The sequence below is a fragment of the Abramis brama genome, assembly GCF_963993115.1.
Source record: "Abramis brama genome assembly, chromosome: 24".
Taxonomy (NCBI): Eukaryota; Metazoa; Chordata; class Actinopteri; order Cypriniformes; family Leuciscidae; genus Abramis; species Abramis brama.
Window position 1 is genome coordinate 18,004,124 of NC_139986.1, and position 24,575 is coordinate 18,028,698.

Below are 24,575 nucleotides of genomic sequence, written 5' to 3' on the forward strand. Positions count from 1 at the left end.
TTTCGAAAGCAGAAAAGCATTTTACTGTGAAATAAAGCTTCTATCTCTAGTCTGTTATATGTTCCCCATGTCTTGTAAGGACTTTTGTTGTATTTCCTGTTTCTAGTGCCATGTTTGTAGTTCGTTGAAGTTTCCCCTGTTGATTAGTTTGATTGTTCCCAGGTGTGTCTTGTTAGCTTGTTACCCCTTGTGTAATAGCCCTTGTGTTTCCCTTGATCCTTGTCAGTCAGTGTTTGCTGTGGATGTCTGTAGATGGTATATGTTTCTGTTCCCCATGTTCCCTAGTTTCCAGTTCTTGTGTTTATTGTTTTGTTGTACATTTTAATAAAACCCCTGCACCTAGATCTGCGTCTCCGCCTGCCATCTATTCAGCTCCTATGTGTTACACAGTCAACATAAACAACATTAACAATCTATTTTACTTTCATAATGTGACAGTTGTGGCAGGACTTGACTTTTTGTGTTAATCCAACCCGATCTCACGGGAAAACGTACAAATTCTACGAGGTGGCTAATTCGTACGAATTCATACGACCTCACTCGTACGAATTAGTGAGGTTAGATTTTTGCAAAATCGTACATATTTTACGAATTGCCCAATTCGTATGAATTCATACGAATGACCTACCCCTGACCCCGCCCCTAAACCTACCCATCACGTGGGTTTAGACAAATCGTACAAATTCGTACGAGTGAGGTCGTATGAATTCGTACGAATTAGCCATCTTTTTATCATTCGTACAAATTCGTATGAATTGGTCGTGAGATAGTGTTGGTTAATCACTAATAAATTACAAATGTATAATTTAATATAATAAAAATATAATATAATATAATAAACCTTTCATGTAGTGTGTAATATAGATGTTTTTGTATAGCTGAGGCATGGAAGAGTTTGGGTCGTGTTGTTGACATGTCGCGAAGACTGCGAAAGCAAATCCACTTAGCATGCACTTCCAAAAGATGAGAACTCCAGCTCGAACTGATGCGGTAAAGCTGATGCCATCGCCATCACTGTGTATACAAATACTGAGGAAGCCTCCGGATATGGAAATGGGTGTTTCTTTTCCGACACAGGCTGAAAGCAGTAGACCAATCACAACAGACTGAAGAGAGTAGGCTCTCGGAAAGGAAGGGTTTAGAGCGATTGAAACCTTTATCAAACAGTTTGAGACACTGCAAGAAATCAGGTGATGCTGCAATGTATAGAGAAAATGTAAGTGTTTTTTGACCTCTGCTACATGTAAACCTATTGTAAAAGCATAATTGGGGCACTTTAAAGAAAATAAGGCACAATTGGATTTCATGTTGATTTTAAAGATCCTCTTTCATGTTACTTTGAACCTTGATTCCTAAGCAAAATGTGTTAGAGTTAGCAGGAAAGGGTCACATCACAGCTACAAATGCCTGTAAATGCAGCACTTAACGGCCCACCTGGTCCTGAGACTTCTTCTTCTTTTTCTTCTTTCCCCAGCAGCCTGAGGTCTCTCCGTCCTTCCCGCTGGCGTCGCTACACAGGAGGCCGTCTAGCTCGTCCGTCCCCATCTGCTGTCCCTGAGACGTTTCAGCTGCAAGCCGATACGAGAGGTTCCTCAAAATGCATACACAGTTTTCTATGGTCTGACGGAGAAAGAGAGAGAGACAGATATTGGGCAGGTATTAGTCTAGCTTCACTGAGCTCTTGATAGAGCCCATCTGGCCAGAGGGGCCAAACTTCATTTATTCAACTCATGCTGGACAGAAGACAGGAGGACACACACATTTGTTCACTCTCACACACAACACTCTACATGCACTCCTTGTTCTGCCATTCAGCTGAATAACGAATAACAAGAGTTCAGAAACAAAAGCAGCCATTGTATAGTAGGAGGTGTCTCAGTTTTTTACATTCTGAGTTTTGGTTGGGCCTTTATTGTCATCCAGTCATCCAAAGACAACAAGGTTATGTCCAACTGTGTTTAAAATCTAGCTTCTATTTCAAGATCATCTTCTATTCCACTGTCTATGTCTCTCTTTCACTTCGTCTTACTTCCTTATTTCCTCTGTCTCATCTTTCTTAGAGTGTTGGCTGGGAGTGTAGGCCGCATTGGCACTAAGTATATGAAAGTACTTAATTATACGTCTGACACGGTCTCCCATTTAAATGTGATTAAAGGATATACCCGCAGATGGGGAAAAATGACCAGCCAAATCCATCGGCTCACACTCCATTTAACAGGGTATTACAAGGAGACACAGCAGAGCAGGCACAATGCTTGACAGCAGAAAATAGAAAATAAATGCTTGCAAAATGATGATGAAAAATGAGTGTTTTTCACAGTTTTTCCTTTTTCCCCCATTATGGAATGAGGAGGACCATTCCCTACACAAACAAAAATAATGACTGTAATCAGAGAAATGCTCTGAGAATTATGCACTGGCATTTCAGACGTACGGAAACATATTGACTCACAAAAGCCCTGTGCCAGACAGGGCTGACTATGCTTTCTCCATGGTGTCTAAGGAAAACGAAACAAGTTCTGCTGAAATTTCCCAGGAAATGTGCAACAGAATTAATATTGCACATGGCGACATTTGGGGCAACACCATCTCTCTTACTGGCAGCAATTTAGAAAGTCCTCATTTTAAATGCAAAAGTCAACAGGAGAGAGCTTGACCAACCACAGGGTTAACAGCAACATTAGGAACACGGGCGGCATGCTTTCAGCAATTACAGCTCTGCTGGGCCAACACTTGGTGAAAACAGCTCCAAATCACCACACATAAAGAAATCGGAGGGATTAGGGTGATTGCCCGTTTTTAAAGCCAATATGTTGAGTGAAATGGTTGATGTTGCTTAAAGCCCATTGATGGATGAAAAAGAGTGCTTAGTGCTCTAAAAGGAGCTAAACGGGCATATGGAAGAAGAAAAGGAGTAACCATAGGTTGGAGGTGCATTTACAGGAAGTGTTACAGATTTAGTATTTTTAATTTTAGACAAAATTCAAGTCACAGTAAAATGGGGACAAATGGCACAGTGGCCGAGCCCATTATACATGCTTTCCATGCTTAGCACAAAACAGATCAGATTACTCAAGGGTGATGCTCAAGGGTGATGTAAATTTCATCATCAGCATAGTATGTGCGCAAACAGATTTGTCTAATCGCGTATACGCTCAGCTCGCATTCTGACTTGCTTCACAGTCGAAAAAGAATTGGTTGAGATTGAACTAACAACCAACTACTGGAGATGGCGACATCAACAGTCGTCTGCATCGACTCACTTGTGTGAGGGGGACAAGAGATACCGCAACTCTAGTTTAAACAAGTCCAAAGACATTTTTAACACTCATAACTTCTGGAGAGAAAAAGCGCAGACACAGAACAAGGATGAAGCTTTCTAGTGCGCATGTGTCAAGCAGCAAACGGAGTATACTTTGAAAGGCTGTGCGTTCAGCTGTTTAAGCATTCGCGTAAATACTAGCATAATTTAAATTACTTTAATTGCGCAAAACTGTCAGAGTATGCAGAAAAATTATAATGCTGCAATGTGATTTCAAAATGGTTTTCACAGGATGATTTTTGAGTGTTTAAGCTTATGAATAATACCTAATTTAATGATTAACTAAAATATGTGATAAGGAAAAAAGGTAATAAAAAAGCGTGCCAAGTGCCCCGCTACCGGACAGTGACAGTTAACAGGCTATAGCCTATTCACAAGCTTACAAAATATCTTCTCTTGTGTTTTGCTGATGAAAGAAAGCCATATAGATTTGGAATGACATGACAGTGAGACAAATTATTTTACATTTTCGGCTGAACTATTTCTTTAACCCTTTGAGCAATTTTCAAAATCCTCCACATACAGGCTATAAAAGCTGAAGAGTTCTCACAAGTGCTGTGCATTTGGAAACTGTGAAGAGTGACGGTTGAGAGCGCGCCACAGGGGGATTTAGACAGCGAGAATTGTGGGAAAGTCTGAAAATGACCAGAGGGAAAGAACTGTGCCATGCTCCAACATCCACACCCTCTGCTCTTCAATTCTCATTAGGACGGATGCATCCCCCCCGCTCTGCTATTAGCACGCTGGGCCTGACGAAGGGTTGCCAGTTAAATCATGATTAAAGAACGCCATTTAGAAGAGCGAGCATTCGCAACCTTCAGAGAGCAGCCAACCACAGAGCTGTTTATTTGTTACAGAGCGTTCCACGCACCGGTACACACACACACATAATGGTATAAACTTTTACAACAGGTTGCCTTTATAGCACAAGGAGAGATGGACAGATCCAGAAAGGAAAGTGTACCTTGCTATCAATCTCATTGCTTCCGAGAGAAGTCTGGATGACGAAAAGCAGCGTGTCAGTCAGACCCTCACACTCTCTCATCCGCCTCCGAGCCTCCTCTCCTGCTGAACTCACATTCCTGGGAGAGAGAGAGAGAGAGAGAGAGAAAGGAAACACAGGTCAGTGATGAGTGCATTAAATCAGGGAGATTCAATCACACGGGTGCAGATTCCCTCTGGGGATAGAACCCACTTTATATCGTACCACTGTGACAAACAAAATGCAAATGTCTCACATTTCACGAGTCATTCAAACAAATCGCTCCAAACCTCCCACCTCTGACATGTATTAATATATGAATATATTAGTCTTCAGGGGGAGAAATCCTGTCACAGCTAGGTATTTGACTGTTAACAGTGTGAGAGAAAGAAAGAATATTGGCATCATTTCAATTGGATAATCCAATAAGGATTCTTATTATTTTGTTTATTAAAAAAATCAATCAGGTGTACACTGTTGAATATGGACGGATGTAATAGGCTTATTGTACAAACACAAACACAGTGTCCTAACCAGATACAACAACTACAAGTGAAAGTGAAAATGCTGTACAATTTGACAAATCTCATCAGATCGGCTGATCAGAACATTTTTGATGTTTAAAATGTGGATTAAAAGATAATTGAGGACCAATGAGATTTCATTGTGGGTGGATTGACAGCATTCATTTGACAATTCTGGGAGGTAGTAGCCAATCATCTCTGAACATACTATTTAGTCACATGACTTGAGGTATTCACATTACTTTTTTATGCTATGCATTTGGAAAATGTGTTACCACTATTGCTTCTATGCATATTTTCTTATAAATAATAAGCCACCAAATATTTTATGTACAATTTGGAAATTTTTGCTACCGTTCAGTACTTTAACTGAAAAAAGCATCATAGTTTACAAGAAAATATTAAGCAGCACAACTGAGCCAATTTCCATTAGAATTGGACAAAATTTGAAGGAGAAGTAGAAAAACGGAAAAGTATACTTTTTCACTGTACAAAATTACCACTACTGTAATGGGTAGAGTCTTAATGTACTGTAAGATGTTGAATGTGATCAGCATGATGAGAGGAATCAGGTATACTAAGTTTCATTTATCTAGATCAAAGGGTTCAGAAGTCATAACCGTTTCAAATGTGAATTATTTGAACTGGTGTTTGCGCTATAGAGTTGGTCCTAGAGACCCCAAAGTTGGTCAGATTAATGTATTACCATCACTACAAGTGTGCCAATTTTCATCATTTTCCTACTTATGGTTTATAGAGCTCCCATAGACTCCCAGTGGGGAAAAATAATAATAAAAAAAACGTCTCGATTACGTATGTAACCCTCGTTCCCTGAAGGAGGGAACGGATACATACGTTGAATGTGACCGACTGAAAGGGAACTAACAATCCCTAAAAATCGTACCAACCCCAAATTTTTTTACTTAGACATGACTTCTTCCAGACTGTATCTGCCAACTGTGACCTTTTCAATATGGCGGACATGCTGATGCTATTTAGCAACCCAATTACTCAGCATGACATAACAAAAATAGAGGCCAAACAGCTAACAAAATGTACTGTCATGGTCAAAGCTGTTCAGGACAAAAACATTTAATATTTATTGCTTGTCATGTGCCTGGTTAGGCCTTGGTGTAATGCATTCAATGTCTCTGTGCAAATGAGACAACAGCAGGCATTAAAACTCCATCCGCATGTCTACTAAACTCTCCATAACAGCAAATCATAGTTTCATTAAAGGCTCTACTCCTCATCATATCATTGTACTGAAAATTGTTTGATATCAGTTAAAAACTCCCTTGTCTGCCTGACCAAAAGAATAATGTTATTCTTGTCTCTACGCCACACCATCTGAAACTGCTTTTGGGAATACAGTCCACTTGTTATAAAAAATTTCACTCACATCATCTATAATGGGAAACAAGATACATTACAACTCATAGGATTTACATTTCTATATTCACCAGAACCTAACCAATTGCTATGTATCATTTATTAGAATTGCCTGGCCTCCACCTCTATTATACATGAATGTAACTGAAAAGGCATTGGAAATACATAATTTAGCCTGCATATGGAGCATTTGAATTACAAACTTATCTATTTAGTTCCTTTATGGCCCTGCTTTATTGCGTCATTAAATATTCAACAGGCCTGAAAGCACCAACTTTTGAATTAAAGACAAATAGGTTTTACATCCAATTTGTTGAGCAAGTTTTCATCAAAAAGTTATATGAGGAGGCACAGCTTACAGAAACACTCATGTCACAACAGACATGTTTCATTTGAATGATGAAATTACTATTTCATTACAGCAGACACCCTGAGGACTGAGTCACGTGCTAAATCATTGGATGTTTATGAGGTTAGTCATTGAAACCTGAATATGGTAGTACATCAGAAAATCTTTAATATGAATTATAGCCTAGGTAGACAAAGTCATAACTCTTCAAGTAACGTTGTGACTTTCTGCATTAGCCAAGGTCCATCTCTCTTTGATTGGGTGGATGTGAGATTATTGATCTCCATTCTTTTTTTTTCTGCTTGTGTATTTCATTCTGGGCAATTAATGACAGTTATTAATGTGCTTGTGACTGAAAAAAACACATAAATTAGTCATGTCGCCCTTTTCGTTTTATCCACCGCATTTCAAAGATGGAGGGAAAAGCATGTGATTGCTGGTGTGGGTCAAATCATGATAAGCGCATAAGAAATGACACAGCCAAAATGACATCCAGCAACTGGGGCATGAGGACACTATCACTCCTACTGAAGAAACACATTTAAACCAGAGACCAAACATATCATTTGAAAAAATGGAGTCTGTGCTGAACATGTTGACCCTAGTACTGTGACCTGAATATTGCATAAATAGCAATAGTATGGAACGCCACGATTTTAGATTTGAATGCAAGCTGCCTAAAAGTGACAGACTGTGACAGACATGGAGATTATTGGCACTGGCCAATAACATGGCTGCTTGGCTCACTCACAGAGGTGTTACATCAACTAACACCCCTATAAATGGGGTTTCTGACACCCCTATTTCTGTTCTCAATTTAGGTTAATTCTGTGTAAATAGTGTTTTGGGTAAATATACATACTTTCAGCTTCAGTGATTATCTTATTTGTTGATTATTTGTGATTATCTTATCTATCTATCTATTAATATACATATACACACAAATAAATTTATACAATAAAATTTGTTACACACACACACACACACATACACGCATGCACATTATAGAAATTCATACATATTAATATTATGAATTTAATTATATTAATATTACTATATAAATATACATTTATTTCAAATAAATGCCACTGCTTTGATCATTTATCTAATGTAAATATTCCTACACTTTTATTTGTGATTTAAAATGGCACTCCTTAACTAGCTGTTTAAAAAAAAGTTGTATTAAAACAACTGGAGTTCCTCTCAGGTAAATAAGAGGGAAAATGCTTCACTCGTGGACATCAAGCTCAGTTCTTGGCATGAAACGATGCTGTTTTCACTTAATGGAAAGCTCATTGCAGCCCTTTGTGTGGGAAATTAAACATCCAAGCACCACAAGGGCCATATGGGAAAACAGTTAATCAAAGGTTATGCTAATGCACATCAGGCTGAGAAGAGCTCTGGGCTCCCAACGCTTGCCTCCCCTTTATGCAATAAAACAGTTATGCGGGAGACATAAATGATGAGACATTACTATTCATAACCAAGAGACTACCCAAACCAGATGTCAGAATACACAACTGTTGTGCTTTTGGTCAGATTTCCAATTTATTTCTCGTTATTTTAAATTAATATCTGCCACAGAGCAGTGAAACAAGCTTCCTAATTTTTCAAAATAAAGTTTGTATGTACTAATTTTAAAATGAAAGCCGGACCCTCTGCTAATGTCCCGGGGAACATCCCGATTGATCATTTTGATAGCTTACACTCATTTATAAATGCAGGAAAAGAACCACACAATTGCATGCGATAGGTACATGCCTCTGTGACTGAAACAAATTGGCACAAACTTCATGAATTATTGATGATGACGCCACATAACAGTGGACAGGGCAAAAAGTTATCATCCACTGCACAAGACAGGAGGGTGCAGCAGTTGGAAAAGTTTCTCTCTGTTTGCTGTTTGGACAGGGCAGAGTGATATAAAGTTCATGGGCAAAAACTTTTGCTAAAACTAAATCTCTACAGGGAATGAAGACAAGACTTCACACATTATTAAAAAATGGTAACATTACAATAAAAATAGTTCATTTGTGATAACGTTAGTGCATTAACTATTAATTAATGTTAATAATTACAACTGATTTAAAAAAATGCAATAGTAATACATGAAATTAGCATTAGTTGTTGAAATTAACATTAATGAATGCTGTAGAAGTATTATATATATATATATATATATATATATATATATATATATATATATATATATACAGTGAGGAAAATAAGTATTTGAACACCCTGCTATTTTGCAAGTTCTCCCACTTAGAAATCATGGAGGGGTCTGAAATTGTCATCGTAGGTGCATGTCCACTGTGAGAGACATAATCTAAAAAAAAAAATCCAGAAATCACAATGTATGATTTTTTAACTATTTATTTGTATGATACAGCTGCAAATAAGTATTTGAACACCTGAGAAAATCAATGTTAATATTTGGTACAGTAGCCTTTGTTTGCAATTACAGAGGTCAAACGTTTCCTGTAGTTTTTCACCAGGTTTGCACACACTGCAGGAGGGATTTTGGCCCACTCCTCCACACAGATCTTCTCTAGATCAGTCAGGTTTCTGGGCTGTCGCTGAGAAACACGGAGTTTGAGCTCCCTCCAAAGACTCTCTATTGGGTTTAGGTCTGGAGACTGGCTAGGCCACACCAGAACCTTGATATGCTTCTTACAGAGCCACTCCTTGGTTATCCTGGCTGTGTGCTTCGGGTCATTGTCATGTTGGAAGACCCAGCCTCGACCATCTTCAATGCTCTAACTGAGGGAAGGAGGTTGTTCCCCAAAATCTCGCAATACATGGCCCCGGTCATCCTCTCCTTAATACAGTGCAGTCGTCCTGTCCCATGTGCAGAAAAACACCCCCAAAGCATGATGCTACCACCCCGATGCTTCACAGTAGGGATGGTGTTCTTGGGATGGTACTCATCATTCTTCTTCCTCCAAACACGTTTAGTGGAATTATGACCAAAAAGTTCTATTTTGGTCTCATCTGACCACATGACTTTCTCCCATGACTCCTCTGGATCATCCAAATGGTCATTGGCAAACTTAAGACGGGCCTTGACATGTGCTGGTTTAAGCAGGGGAACCTTCCGTGCCATGCATGATTTCAAACCATGACGTCTTAGTGTATTACCAACAGTAACCTTGGAAAAGGTGGTCCCAGCTCTTTTCAGGTCATTGACCAGCTCCTCCCGTGTAGTTCTGGGCTGATTTCTCACCTTTCTTAGGATCATTGAGACCCCACGAGGTGAGATCTTGCATGGAGCCCCAGTCCGAGGGAGATTGACAGTCATGTTTAGCTTCTTCCATTTTCTAATGATTGCTCCAACAGTGGACCTTTTTTCACCAAGCTGCTTGGCAATTTCCCCGTAGCCCTTTCCAGCCTTGTGGAGGTGTACAATTTTGTCTCTAGTGTCTTTGGACAGCACTTTGGTCTTGGCCATGTTAGTAGTTGGATTCTTACTGATTGTATGGGGTGGACAGGTGTCTTTATGCAGCTAACAACCTCAAACAGGTGCATCTAATTTAGGATAATAAATGGAGTGGAGGTGGACATTTTAAAGGCAGACTAACAGGTCTTTGAGGGTCAGAATTCTAGCTGATAGACAGGTGTTCAAATACTTATTTGCAGCTGTATCATACAAATAAATAGTTAAAAAATCATATATTGTGTTTTCTGGATTTTTTTTTTTAGATTATGTCTTTCACAATGGACATGCACCTACGATGACAATTTCAGACCCCTCCATGATTTCCAAGTGGGAGAACTTGCAAAATAGCAGGGTGTTCAAATACTTATTTTCCTCACTGTATATATATAATTTTTAAACATTATTTTTATCTTTGATCCAGGTGTAAAAAAACAGCTAGCAGAAATAACCATAGACACACACACACACACACACACACACACACACACACACACATAGTGGTCACACCTTAATTTTGCACTTTTTATAGTATTACATCCTTCTCGTGACCATTTAATAATTATTCACTTTTTAGTGCAAGTGAATCTCTTTTTTGGCCCATTTTACCTGTTAAAGAAAACCTGCTTAATAATTATGCACATACGACTATAAGGCATTTTTCACTTCCAGCCCTCATTAACAATTATATATCACTTATAAATGATTATAAACAAAATGAATAGTAGTTATTAAAATTGATGTGGTTTAGATTTGGTAAAATATGATCAGGATATCAACTTGACTAATGATAATGCACGGCTATCTGTGCATTAAACGATTTTAATGCACTTCGCGACGGGTGGTTCTTCGCCTCCATGACGTGCCTTGAAATATCCCTAACATTTATACATATATATGTATATAATCAAAATAATAATACAAATCCAACCATTAGCTTTCAATAGGGAGTCGCAACAACTTTCCAAGTCATTCTGGGTTATTAAACAGTCAAATGAGTCCCATTAACAGCACACAGGGAACATTAATGGGAAGAGAGGAGGCCTCAGGGTTTGAGTTCCTCCATAAACACAGATCATGAGCATCTACTCCCTCTTCTGCCAGCAACAGCAACAATTAAAGTGTTTCATTTCCTGTTGGCCTTCTCCCATTTCCTCTCGGCTCACAGCAGTTTTGCAAATGCATCAAACTCTTTCCAGCCTGTAGGAAAGGGTGTCCCAAGGAACACGTGGAGCCCTGTAATTGAGACCGAGCCATGAGAGATGATTCACTTCTGATGGAGAGTGATGGATGTGACTGAGGGTGCGTCTGCTCGCAGCTTGGCAGGAACGTAGATGATGCATCATGCGGGCCGAGAAGAGAAAAAGAGAAATTGTTTCATTACTTTTCAAGGTGCGTCATGCTGGACTGATATTAGAGGGAGAAGAGGGAGGGCAGCAATTAGAGGATGGTGGCGGCTTGATTTATCAGAACATCACTTTGATGGAGTATTCCAAAACGATGAAATTCTTTAATAAATCCCCCTCGGCTGATGCTGACAGGGCAAAAGTGCAAAGTGGCTGATATTGTCCATAAAGCATTTTGGTGTGAATATTTAGCTAGTGGAGAACAGCTATACTCCTACAGATAAGCACAAAAGGAGCACTGCACCGCTGTGTGCGGAGTGAGGTTGGGTAGGGACAAAAAAGGGAATACAGAGCATTACACTACTCTTGATACATAATATAATGATGCTGCAAAGACTTCCTACATCACTGTGCCAGTTTCATGTCTCTTGTATCACTCCATTTACATTCTTCTATCATAATAAAATAATAATTAATGAATAAATTAATAAAAGAATACATAATAAATAAAGCTAATAATTAATACATATTTATGCATCAAATATGTATTTGAGTTATAATAATAATAAATTAACAAAATAAAAAAGATTTTTTTTCAAATACATAATGACCATTTATTTTAATCATTATAAGCTTTGTGCCACTCCATTCACTTTCTTCTCACATTATAGAATAAATAAAATTAATAAATAATAAAATAAAGCTAATAATTATTAAATAAACAGGCATTAAATATGTCCAAATAAAAAAAAAAAACTATTTTTAACACAAATACATAATTTGCATTTATTTTATTATTTATTAGCTTTGCATCACTACACAGTCATTCTCTAATCACATATCAAATTAATAAGTTAATAAAATAAAGCTAATAAATCATAATTAAATGGACATTAAATAAGTATTTGGGTATTTTACACTCAAATATATAATATTCACAAATGTATTTAATTAGATTTACGTCTTAATTTGTGTATAAATTATTAGCTTAGCCTGATAAATTTCAGAAGCTAGGAGAGACATCTGAAAGCGAAGACTTTATAATACTGTAAAACACTGTAATAATAATAGGTAGATCTAACAATGCATATGCATGTCGTACAAACAACCTTGTTGTCAACACTCCCTCAGTGCTTTTACTACTGAAAAGTTGCATTAATTAAGTGCACCAGTGCCACCCCACAGCTCAGAAATACAGTTAAACTAGCACTATTTAGCAATGCTGCTGCACAACACTGCTGAGAGAGCCACATGTGATCTCACACACACACACACACACACACACGGACTCACACGCGCACACAATTAAAAAAAAAACAGCCCAAATCACATTCCTAGCTCTAAACTTATGCTTTTAAATTAGTAACAGAAGCTTGGGTGTGTCTTCTGAGCTGGTAATGTCTTTGTATGCCTGTATTTGGCTGTAAAGTGTTTCTACACACAAGACTGCTTTAGGGATAAATGGAATGATTGTCTCAAAATGGCTGAATTATAGAACAATCTTTGTACACAGTGTCCATTGTAAAACAAGAAAGCGCCATCAGTTTTTAACAGTTATCTGAAGAATACCAACATTGGTCAACACAAACACAAAGCACTGCAATTAATGTCAAGACTGAAGTCTGCAAGGTCACATGATTCACTGTGAATGGTCAATCGAGTTCATGGTAATTTTCCACAATTAATGAGCCCCTTAGATTTTATTGCTCATTCATTCACTTTCATTTCTGTCACTCGCACACTTTGTTAGCAAATTACTTATTGAACACAATTAGTGGTGTTTTCAATCAAGCACACCTTAAAAAATTCCTTACAAGGAGAAACGTCTGTTCCTTCGTGCTTTAATGGCCTTGGTTAAATTAACTATTCAACAGCTGCAATGTGCTCCAGTAAAAATAAACTCAGAAACACTCAGGTGACCACTGGGAATACATGGGAAATGTCTTCTTCAGGCTTGCTTAGTAGCTTATCTGAAAGAAGCAGATTTTGACAGATTGTCCATTTAGATGCACTGTGAGGTTTCATGACAGCAGCCAAAATGAAGATGTGCCAGGTCTCTAGCCAGCTGACACTGGGGGTGAGGTGGTTACCACGGTTACAGAAGCCACATGGCAAGGTGAGCCAGAAGCACCTGAGCATCTGGAGCACCAACAGCACCATTTCCATTTCCTGCAGTCCAACATGGACCTCCACAGCTGCTCAAACACTGAACACAATTACCTGCTGTGAGGAGAGAGCGGCTTCAGTGTCTTACAAGGCATATCAAAAGTGTTTATCTCACAGCAATGTCTGCTAACAAAGGGTTTTTGATTTTGTCAACAAAGATGAAAAGAAAAATGTGCGGCACGAGCACGATGATAATTAAACGGCTTTAAAACAAACTGAAAATATGACAAGAAAATAACACTGCACAATGTTAATAATGCACTAACAATGTTTATGATTAAGAAAAATAGTCTCAAATAATCATTGTGAATAATTAGTTTGAGAATAGTTAGTTATATGAATAGTTTCATAATAAATAGTTAGTTACACTTTTGATCAATTTAATGTGTCCTTGCTGAATGTAAGAATTCAATTCAAAATGGGTTGTTCTGAAGCTCAGTGAATTCTGAGATACTGTGATAGGTGCTACCTTTGCAATAAGTCAGTTTGTGAAATTTCATCCCTGCACAGAGATTCCACAGTCAACTATAAGTGGTATTATTGGAAAATGGAAGAGTTTAGGAAGAACAGCAACTCAGCCACAAAGTGGAAGACCATGTGAAGTCACAGAGCGGGGTCACCGAGTGCTGAGGCGCATAATAAAAGTCACAGAAACACTGCTGATTCCATACCTGTTGATGGACTCCATTGACTTCCATAGTAGGAAAAAAAAATGCAACGGAAGTCAATGGGGTCCATTAACTGTTTGGTTACAGAGATTTGTGTTTAGCAGAAGGATGGGTAAATGATGACAGAATTTTCATTTTTAAGTGAACTATTCCTTTAAGAACAAACTCATAACAGGCCTTTAATGCATTTTCTTGGGAGAAAATTTAACATTAGCAAGTCTAAACTTAAGTTCTCTTAGATCTCACTATAGGAAAAGTGCATTTTGCCTCAAAAACAATCCCTCAATTAACATTTGAAGGGTTCGAGGGAAGCTTTGACACAGGTTCGATTAAGATCCTGCTGACAGCTGGTGAGTTGCTGAATCTAAACAGTGCGGAGCTGTTTAACTGTGTAAATGGCTGATTCATCCATTCACTGAAGTCTGACAAAGAAAGCGAAAAGGAAAATCCAATGCTGTGATGCCTTTTTGGGATGTCATAAGGGATTGTGCTTTGTGGCTGAGAAAATCTCTTTCTATTAGAAAGATTTTTTTTCCCACGGAGACCCGCAGGTTTCAGAAATTTGATTTCTGCTTGTGGAAGTGATTTACAGCAGCAGTGTGTCAAACTCCCATTGGGACGAGGCTCAATTCTAAAAACACTGCTTCACTGATTTTCAATGGCTTGCTCAAATGTTCCCGCCTCCCAGGGAGGGAAAAAAATCACTTTGACGAACATCATCAATCCGAATTGAAGTATTTAATGTCAGAAATTGACAATATGACAGTCTCCAAAGTGATACCCAGAAGAGATGGCAAGAATGTAATGTAAATGCCTCAGTCAAATTATCATGAAATATTTTCAGAGCATGATGCATATTTCATTTTAAATGTCTTTTTTGCTTACAGTACGTTAAATAAAACATCTTACTGCTAAAGTTGTAAATTGTACAGGGCAGTGTTTATGATATATTCAAAATGGTAATTCGTCTTTCTGAATGAGTCATTAAAGGATCCGGCTCATGAGTGAATCGTTTCGGGAATAACACTTGTTTTTGCTTCAATAAAAGAACCCATTCATAAGAGGCATCTATCTATCTGCTCATGAAATCACACAACACTGGTCTCACTTTAAGTTTTTGAATCGCTAAAAAAAATGCGTTCATTCTTTTTTAGTCATTTGCTCGTGAATCACACTACATTGGTCTTGCTGTGTGCTTTTAATTCACTAAAAATGACTGGCTCTTAAGAGCAATTTGGTGGCGATTCAGACAGCATACTGTATGTTTTTCAGTCACTAAAAAGAACCACAACACAAGCCATTTTCTTGTGAATCACACTACACAGGTCTCGCTGTATGTTTTGTGATTCATTAAAAAGAAAATGTTTATAAGAGTCAGTTGCTTATGAATCACACTACTTTGGTCTCACTGTAGACTTTTAAAGGGATAGTTCACCCAAAAAATGTTGTCATTACTACTGACCCTCAAGTTGTTCCAAACCTGTATGCGTTTTTTTCTTCAGTTGAACACGAAAGAAGATATTTTGAAGAATACTATAAAAGTTACCGTCAACTGTCTGGTTACCAACATTCTTCAAAATATCTTCTTTTGTGTTCAACAGAAGAAAGAAACTCATACAGGTTTGGAACAACATGAGAGTGAGAAAATTATTACACAATTCTCATTTTTGGGTGAACTATCCCTTTAAGAGCCATTTGCACATGATTTACACTATACTGGTCTCGCTATGCCTATGCATTTTTGATTCACTAAAATAACCTGTTTATAAGAGTCATTTACTTGTGAATCACACTACCCCAATCTCACTGTATGTTTTTGACTCACTAAAACAACTGGAAAGATTGTGATTAATTGGAAATTCAATATTAAATTGCACTGTGCGGTAGAGGATATGTGTGGTCCACAATCACACAATACGCATAAGATACACATTTTACTTTCTGAAGCGAGTGCGTATCTGACAGACTAATATGCGGAGGATGGTAATTGCCTCTTTACAGCGCTCCGACAGAAGATGATTTGTTTGAAACACAAGACAGTGCCATTCACTCGGAGGAGTAATTTACCGCTGGAATTAGAAGCAGACTTGTTATTTACAGAAAAATGAAAATCAAAAGATAAGACGACTGTTTGTCTGCATTTCTGTGTATTTGCATACAGTAGGTGCGCCTCTTTTTTAGTAAATCTCTTATAGAAAGTAAAAATACAACTGATAACATCTTCGTTTAGTGAGGTGAAACTGCAAAAGTATGGTTTGAAAAGGTTTCGTTCATTTAGAAACGCCTGGAAGGAAACTGGGAAAGCAAACAAAAGCAGTGTGATCCTCTCATAGCATGGACTTTGAAGTAGTTTAACACTGCGCTGTTGCTATGGATACAAGAATAAAGCCTTACGTGAGACTTGTACTCAACCCGAGAGAATCAACACTTTCTCGCAGTTATTTTTCAACCAACTCTTTGCAACAAGAAGCTATGTATAAATCATAATCATTTGCACTCCACATAAACATCATTATACATTATTGCATAAATCATGAATCAGATGCTTTGACAGGAGCGATACAGTAAATCTTTACTCACTGTGACAACAGCGTACAGGTTATGATTCAGTTTTACCCCGAGCAATCTAGAGATATGAACAGAACAGACGTGGCTGGGGGAGATGGCTTGTCAGGGTTGTTCCTCATTCCATATGGAACAGGAAGGAGGTGTAAAAGAACCAAAGCTCTCATTTTTTGTCAGTTAATCAAAGGAACCATCATTCTTAGTGGTGCAGAGCTGCATATAGTATAAAAGGACTGTTCTCCAAATCACATGGCCAGCTGTCATAGAAACAACTGCACGGAGCAAACCACAATCTGTTCTTAATGAGAAATCTGCCTTTTCAGCCCTTACACAATCAATGTATTCGTGAAGGTGCTTGCATTTGAAACGGGTACTGTATGCCAAGGGTTTTATAAATGCAATCCGGACTACACAGTTTCTTAGGTACGTGGGAAGTCTGCAAGCTGTAGTCTTCCTTTTCATTCAGCATTAATTCCTTTGAGGCCAAGAGCCGCCTGCTTACTACATGAACGGGTAAATACACTACCGTTCAAAAGTTTGGGCCCAATTTGATTTTTAATATTTGAAGTCTCTTTAATGAAAGAAGTCTCATGCTCATCAAAGCTGCATTTATTTGATGAAAAATATAGTAAAAACAGTAATACTATGAAAAAATATTAAAATTTATAATAACCGTTTTCTATTTGAATATATTTTAAAATGTACTTTATTCCTGTGATGGCACAGCTGAATTTTCAGCATCATAACTCCAGTCTTCAGTGCCACATGATCCTTCAGAAATCATTCTGATCAATCAAAAATCAATCATGCTGATTTGATACTCAGGAAGCATTTCTATGATGAAAATACTTTTTTTCAGGATTATTTTATGAATAGAAAGTTCAAAAGAAAATCATTTACATCAAATATAATTTTTTTTCTCTCATTATAAATGTCTTTACTGTCACTGTTGATCAATTGAATGTGTCCTTGCTCAATAGACAGCAAGTATTAAACCTTTTGAATGGTAGTGTACACTTATTCTTCCTCCTTTATGAAACATGAGCAGAGTTTCTGTGTAAATATGACATTAAACATGTCTGACGTCATTACAATGGCACAATTTTTGCACAAATGGATCTGTATACAATTCACACATACCAACAGTCTGCAGTCATGTCGTTCCAAACCTGTATGACTTTCTTTATTCTGAGCTGAAACACTATATAAAATATAGCAAAATGATGATTTTTGCGTCATCAGAGGTTTTTTTCCAGGCACACAATACAGAAATCTCTCGTCTCAGGAGGACATGAGGGAGGGAAGCGCGGTCATTCGAAAATACTACTGGGTTTCTACTGATACAAAGCCTAATGCTAATCGGTGAAGTATCCCTTTAAGGGTGAATTACTAAAGGAGAGAAACTGAAGGTTCTCCTTCCATCATCCGGGCCCTATAAGAAAAGCACACACACACACACACACACACACACACACACACACACACACACACACACACACACACACACACACACACTCACCTCAGGCAGCCAGTGGCATTGCGAAGGACTTGGGAAGTGTGCATTTGTAGCTTGCGGTCCTCCTGATGTGGGGACACATCCCAGGTGGAATGGGGAATAATCACGGTGTTGGTCAAGACGGCCAGAGCGTCCTGGATTATAGGCATCTTCAGAGCATCACATGAGGACAGGTTCCACAACACACCTGCACAGGAAAACACATGCATGCAGCATTTAGCATAGCAAATAGGAAGAGCCTCCTCTTTTTGACTTTTTGCATACCGCATTTAAAGATAAACTATTAACACTTGAGAGATGGGTAGGTTGAGACCCCTGCCTGAAAGTGACAGCGCTACTGTGCAAGAAATAATGCTTTTCTATTATTATTCTTTCAGAGGAGTAAAAAATGTATAAAATTGTCCATTCTATGCTTGAGCTAGCCTGAGACAGGTTTTGACAACGTCTCACAAAGACTCGGAGAGCTACAGAAATGTAGAGCTGAACCCAGAGGGGGAAAAAACCCCACATAATTTGACAAGCCTGTGGTCTCACATTACAATGGCGGTCTAACATTATTTTACTAATATTAAATTCTTTAACAGCTCCGCCAAGTCTCAGAGGAATATGCAATATGATTTACTAGATGCAATTCACATAAAACAACTGTACTGCATAAACCTACAGATTACACTTTTGAAACAGATTTAATTTGTACAACAAACATAATTTCTTAGCTGTTCAAAATTAAACAGTCTACATAATAATGCCAACTTTTGCAGACTATTAAAAACATGCCAAGACTTAATATCTTTGGTCCTGTTATCGTTATCGGCGCAGCCATTAGAGATTTATGAGAGCCATTCTTGCAGAAACATCATACTTGCCTCAGACAGTAATTTGATAAACAAATAGAAATTATGGAGGGAGTCATTAGCATTTAATTTTTTTTTGTTTAGGAATGGATAATGACAGTGGAAGAGGCAATCGATACGTTTGTTCGGTCAAGACCTTTTGTTCTCTAACATATGCATGACATTGTAATATATGCAGTTCGATGGCGGCTACAATGTGTTGAAGGATCTGAAGTACAGAAAGCGAAGCAGATACTGTATATACGCATATATTTGTGTGGGAAGTCTGTGCTTTTTGCTCTAAAGTGAAGTCCTAAACTAGCAGAGATCAATCACCATACTCGCTTAAAGATTGTGGGCATAACGGTCAAGTGACTGAGCAGCCGTCTCCTTTTAGACTAGTAGGAAAACCACTCATTTTCATGTTTATGACACAAAATGATGCGCCTAATTAGAATTTCAAACATGCTAATTATTGCGTCTCTTCCTCCAGACCCCAAAGACTGGAAGAATTCATACAGTTCCACAGCATTGACTAACTATATTAACATGACCTAAGGTTTTTATCAGTTTATGCGAAGCAAAATCACATGCAGTCTATCAAACATCTCAAGATTTGCACAGACAGCTCTAATTTTCTTACATCACCATGGTGATTAGTCACACTGAAAAGGTCAAGTCAAATGCACTGCATTGTGGGATACAGCTGTTTGCACAGTGTAATACTACCGTTTAAAACGTTGGGGTCAGTAAGACTTTCCTGCAAGGATGCATTAAATTAAATAAAACAGTGAAAACCTTTATAATGTTTTATGTTTCTATTTAAATAAACGCTGTCCTTTTGAACATTCCATTCAGAATGTTCAGAAAGAATCCTGAATTTTTTTCATTTTCCACCAAAAATTTAAGCAGCACAACTGTTTTAAAATTTGATACTAATAAGAAATGTTACTTGAGCAGGAAAACAGCATATTAGAATAATTCCTGAAGAATCATGTGACACTGAAGACTGACGTAATGATACTGGAAATTCAGCCTTGCATTTACAGTTATTATAACTCGTAATAATACTTCACAAAATGACTGTTTTTACTGTATTTTTGATTAAATAAATGCAGGTATTCAATAAATAAATAAAGGTATTTCCATGTTAATCAGAGTTTTTGTCCTAACCAGCCGCGCCAGCGACACGCGACGATTGTATTTTAGAAACGGTTTCTATTTTTCTGCGACGACGCGGCTGGAACAACAAACACAAAGTGTGGCAATGATAATCTCAGGTACTGTTTATGTGCTTTTTTAAATGTTAAAAGCATGCAATGTGACTTTGAATATCATTTAACGTTAGTGCTCCCAGCTTTGTAGCTGTAAAAGCAATGGATAATTCACCACAGATCTTGAAATTAAACAAATGGAAACAAGAACGTTCAAACTGTGAACAAACAAGTGTATTATTTGACAAAGATTGTTTTAGTAAGTCAGTAGCCTATGTATTTGAATAATGTTTAAATGGTGTAATATTTGTGAATTTGATTATGTAGCTACTTATCCATTTTCTTGCGCCGTAAAGATTACCCTCTGGTGCTGTGCACTTGCTGTGAGACTCCACCCACACGCTGTTCTGATTGGCTGTGGGTTTTGATTATTTTTACGCATCTCGCAGTCGCGTCGCGTCTAGTGTGGACCATGGTGTGGACAGACAAACTATTTGTCGCTGGAATCTTATTGCATCGCGTCTGGTTAGGACACGGTGTGAGGTGGTAATTTATCCTGACAGATGCTATATCACAGAGGATATCTCTAATTTCCTCTAAACCTCTATAGAACAAAGATTCTAATGTTCAGCAGCTGCAAGGACAGAAATGTATTTTAGGACACATTTCACATTAATATATACAAACACAACCATTGTGTTCTAATCACAAAACAGCATATTAGCTTGAATAAAAGCATGCTTTTAGCATGCTTATGATTTATTAGATTCACTTTACATTATTTCCGCAGATGCATACACTCTCTTTGTAGAAGGAAGCATTATCAAATTCCCCAATATTTCACAAACAAACATTTAGGAAAATTGACTTGCTCGAATTCTGTGAAGCTTTATAAATTCCCAGAATGTACATTGTATTTACTCATTTAGCAGATGCTTTTAGACAAATTGACGTAATAGGCAAAAAATATCTTTGTTTAAATGCAGAATTTCAAGAGGTTTAACAAAGAACAGTAATTGCCCCAAAAAATAAATAAATAAAGACATGTCTTATGATTGGGAATTAAGTAAAAATAAATAAAAGTAAAAAAAGTAATTTTAACTTATAATATATTAAATTGACTTAATAAATTAGTTGATGAAAAAAAGAGATAAAAATTGCTTAACTTGTTTTGATAAGTTAAAGTAATGTAAAAACATATGTTGTCACAACTTTTTGATCATATATATATATTTTTTTTACAGTGTATACGCAGAAGTTTGGCTTCATCTCACCTCCTGCTGTACTGAATGAACGGCCTTGCAGGGGATCTGCTATTGCCTGTAGTGTGAAGAGCTTCTTGCTAAAAGCCACTCTGTCACTCAGCGCTAAGAAAAACTAGCAGATGTCAGAATGGAGAACAAACTCTAAAAACAGCGATGATGATAAATTGCAGAACACTTACTGTATGCGACCTATTAGAACGAAGCCAACCTTCAACTCAATCCAGTCGCTCCTTCCCACTGTCCATCAGCTTCACAAAGGACACGCAAAATGAGTCAGAACAAACTTCTATTTTTCCTATTTGCCAATCTTCACTTTTCCTCTCCTATGCCCTATTCTCTCTCTCTTTCTCTTGTATAAGAAACTGCACACATTTATGAGTCAGTATGAAGAGGTGGCAGCTGAATACTTGATGATGCTGACCTTGCACACACACACACACACACACACACTGAACCTTTAATTCCAGAACCCAGGAGGACCGACTGTGGCTGACTGCAGGTGGTAAGAAACAATGTGAAACATATTGGTTATTATTTTCAGCATATTATTTTCAGTTTTTGCAGCATCTCGCGCACAACACTGAGTTCTAAAAATGTGGCGCTATAGTTAAAAGAAATTCAACTTTTAAAAAAACGCATCTCGAGACCTTACGTCTTTCCCCATTCAACTGCACACGAAAGCAAAGCAAAAACGCGCTTTGTGTGAATGGCCTCTTCTTCTGTATACGTTTATAAACGTGTGAGATTCTTGTTGCTGTCACTATTTCTAGTAGTCTTCTATCGCTCGTTTTCTTCTTGACTTTCACTTTCTTAAATCTTTGAACAAACGCATGCAGGGAAGAACAACCTTGATTGCTGAACTGACAGGGTAACTAATCAGAGGCCGCTTTTCATGAGGGAACGAGAGAGAGAGAGAGAGAGAGAGAGAGAGAGAGAGAGAGAGAGAGAGAGAGAGGGAAAGAGGAAGAAAGGAAGGCTCAATACTAGAGCACTACAAGGACATAATTGTCGTCAGTGGTGACATTGACCAAGATCAAATCTCATGCCAGTAGAACACAGGCCCAGATTTAGACGGCTTAATTTCACTTGGGTATCTCACTGTACCGAACAAAAATCCCACAGACATCTTCACTTGTCTACACTTGCCTCTGTGGAGACATGTAAAAAGGTGAATTTCTCTAGTCCTTGGCAAATATTGCATATACAGTGTCTTAAATAATTAGTGGAGGTTACAATAGCAACACTAACATTTACTAACCACTATTAACATAACTAACTACGGTATAACTATTGCTCAAACATAGGGTTAGGGTTTTTAACAAAGTATTAGGGATGCACAACAGATCTGGCCGCATCTGAGGCAGTAAGTGCATCGAATTACATTTTGACCAACTTACAGGTAATACAGTTTACTTTAGCTATGTGGGCGCTCAGTTTTTTTCTGTCTTTTGGCCAAAATCTCATGTTAAAGACAAAGTGATATATAGGCAATTTAAGATAGTATTGGCTATACGACTTAACTGCAAATGTAGACTAATATACTCTTCTCCGCTCATCAAATACATAAAACATTAGCCATTATGTATAGTGTTTCTTGAGTAAAGAAAATTCTGTACTTCTGAACCAGTTCTTTATTTACCCTTGTATTGCAAACAAGCAGAGACGGTCCAAACTGCGTGCAGTACTTCATTCACAATAGAGGAGAGATTTATGAGGTTATGAGGGAGTTATGAGGTTTGACAGACCGTTTGAGGATCTAATGGAGTTATGAGATTTGGTCACAAGCTCTTTTTAATACTTTTCATTGGTTATTTACAAAACCCACAGACAGACGTAAAGGGTGACTAATAGTAATAATAGAAATATGGAGGTAGGAGGTTTACGCCTGACAGAGACAATATTTAATAGCTTCTGTCTATTTTAAGATTCAGATCATCATCTAACAGCAACCTAAAGTGATAACTAGACTAAGGCAAATATTTAACACTTTAAGATCATGAACTATTCATTCAAGTGCATTGGTTAGAACTCTCTGAGCTCTATGTTTAAACCAAGGACGACCAAGTTTTTCAAAGACCGTTAACCAGCATAAACCAGTTCACTTCTCCATTAAGTAACATAGATGTATAATATTAGTTATTGTCCTAAAAATATGTAGTCTGAATTTCAGTGCATCCTTCCCATCCCATATTAAGCATTCAATACAGTATGCATATATACATAAAATAATACTAAAGTGACAGTAAAAACATTTATAATGTTAACAAAGATTTATAATTCAAATAAAGGCTTTTATTCTGATCTTTTATCAAAGAATCCCGAAGATAGTGTGTCATGGTTTTCTCAAAAATATTAAACAGCACGACTGTTTACAAAATAAAAATTAATTCTTGAACACAAAATCATCATATAAGAATGATTTCTGAAGGATCACGTGACACTGAAGACTGGATTAATGATCCTGAAATTTCAGCTTTGCCACCACAGGAATAAATTACATTTAAAATACATTAAAATAGAAAAAAGTGATTTTAAATTGTAATGATATTTCACAATATTGCTGTTTTACTGTATTTTTGATTAAACAAATACAGCCTTGGTGAACATAAGAATCTTTTTACTAAAATCCTACTACCCCAAAAACTTACGAACGGTAATGTAAATGGAAAAAAACAGGCCACAAGATCCATATTTCACACCAGGCCACAAGACCCATATTTCACACCATTTGAGACAAGGCCATATGCTAGAGAACTGCAGCACGAAACAAAACCCATACGCCGAGAGGAATTAGGCTAACAAAGCAAGAATCCTCCTTAACTGAGTAGTGCAAATCAAACATCTCTTTCTGCCAAAGGATTCAGACAGTTTCTCAGGGGATGTTCTGTCGTCTGGGTTTCTTGCGAGCTTCCTGTTCCTGCAGACCAGTATTCCATCTGTTCTTCACAGCCATGAAATTGATTCATAAAGGAATATGCTCGTGCTCACAAAAGCCAA

The 24,575-nt window shown here is 37.6% G+C and overlaps 1 protein-coding gene across 4 annotated transcripts in view; it reads right to left on the reverse strand.

Moving 5' to 3' along the window:
* The window catches only part of ctnnd2a (catenin (cadherin-associated protein), delta 2a), a 282,577-nt gene that overhangs the window by 41,467 nt on the left and 216,535 nt on the right, over positions 1-24,575 (reverse strand). For all 4 annotated transcript variants that reach the window (XM_084102138.1, XM_084102137.1, XM_084102140.1 and 1 more), the window contains 3 exons: positions 18,270-18,453; positions 4,287-4,404; positions 1,435-1,620 (listed from right to left, as the gene is read on the reverse strand). In XM_084102138.1, the coding sequence (XP_083958264.1) occupies positions 1,435-1,620; positions 4,287-4,404; positions 18,270-18,453 (488 nt within the window). The remainder of the gene's footprint in view (positions 1-1,434; positions 1,621-4,286; positions 4,405-18,269; positions 18,454-24,575) is intronic.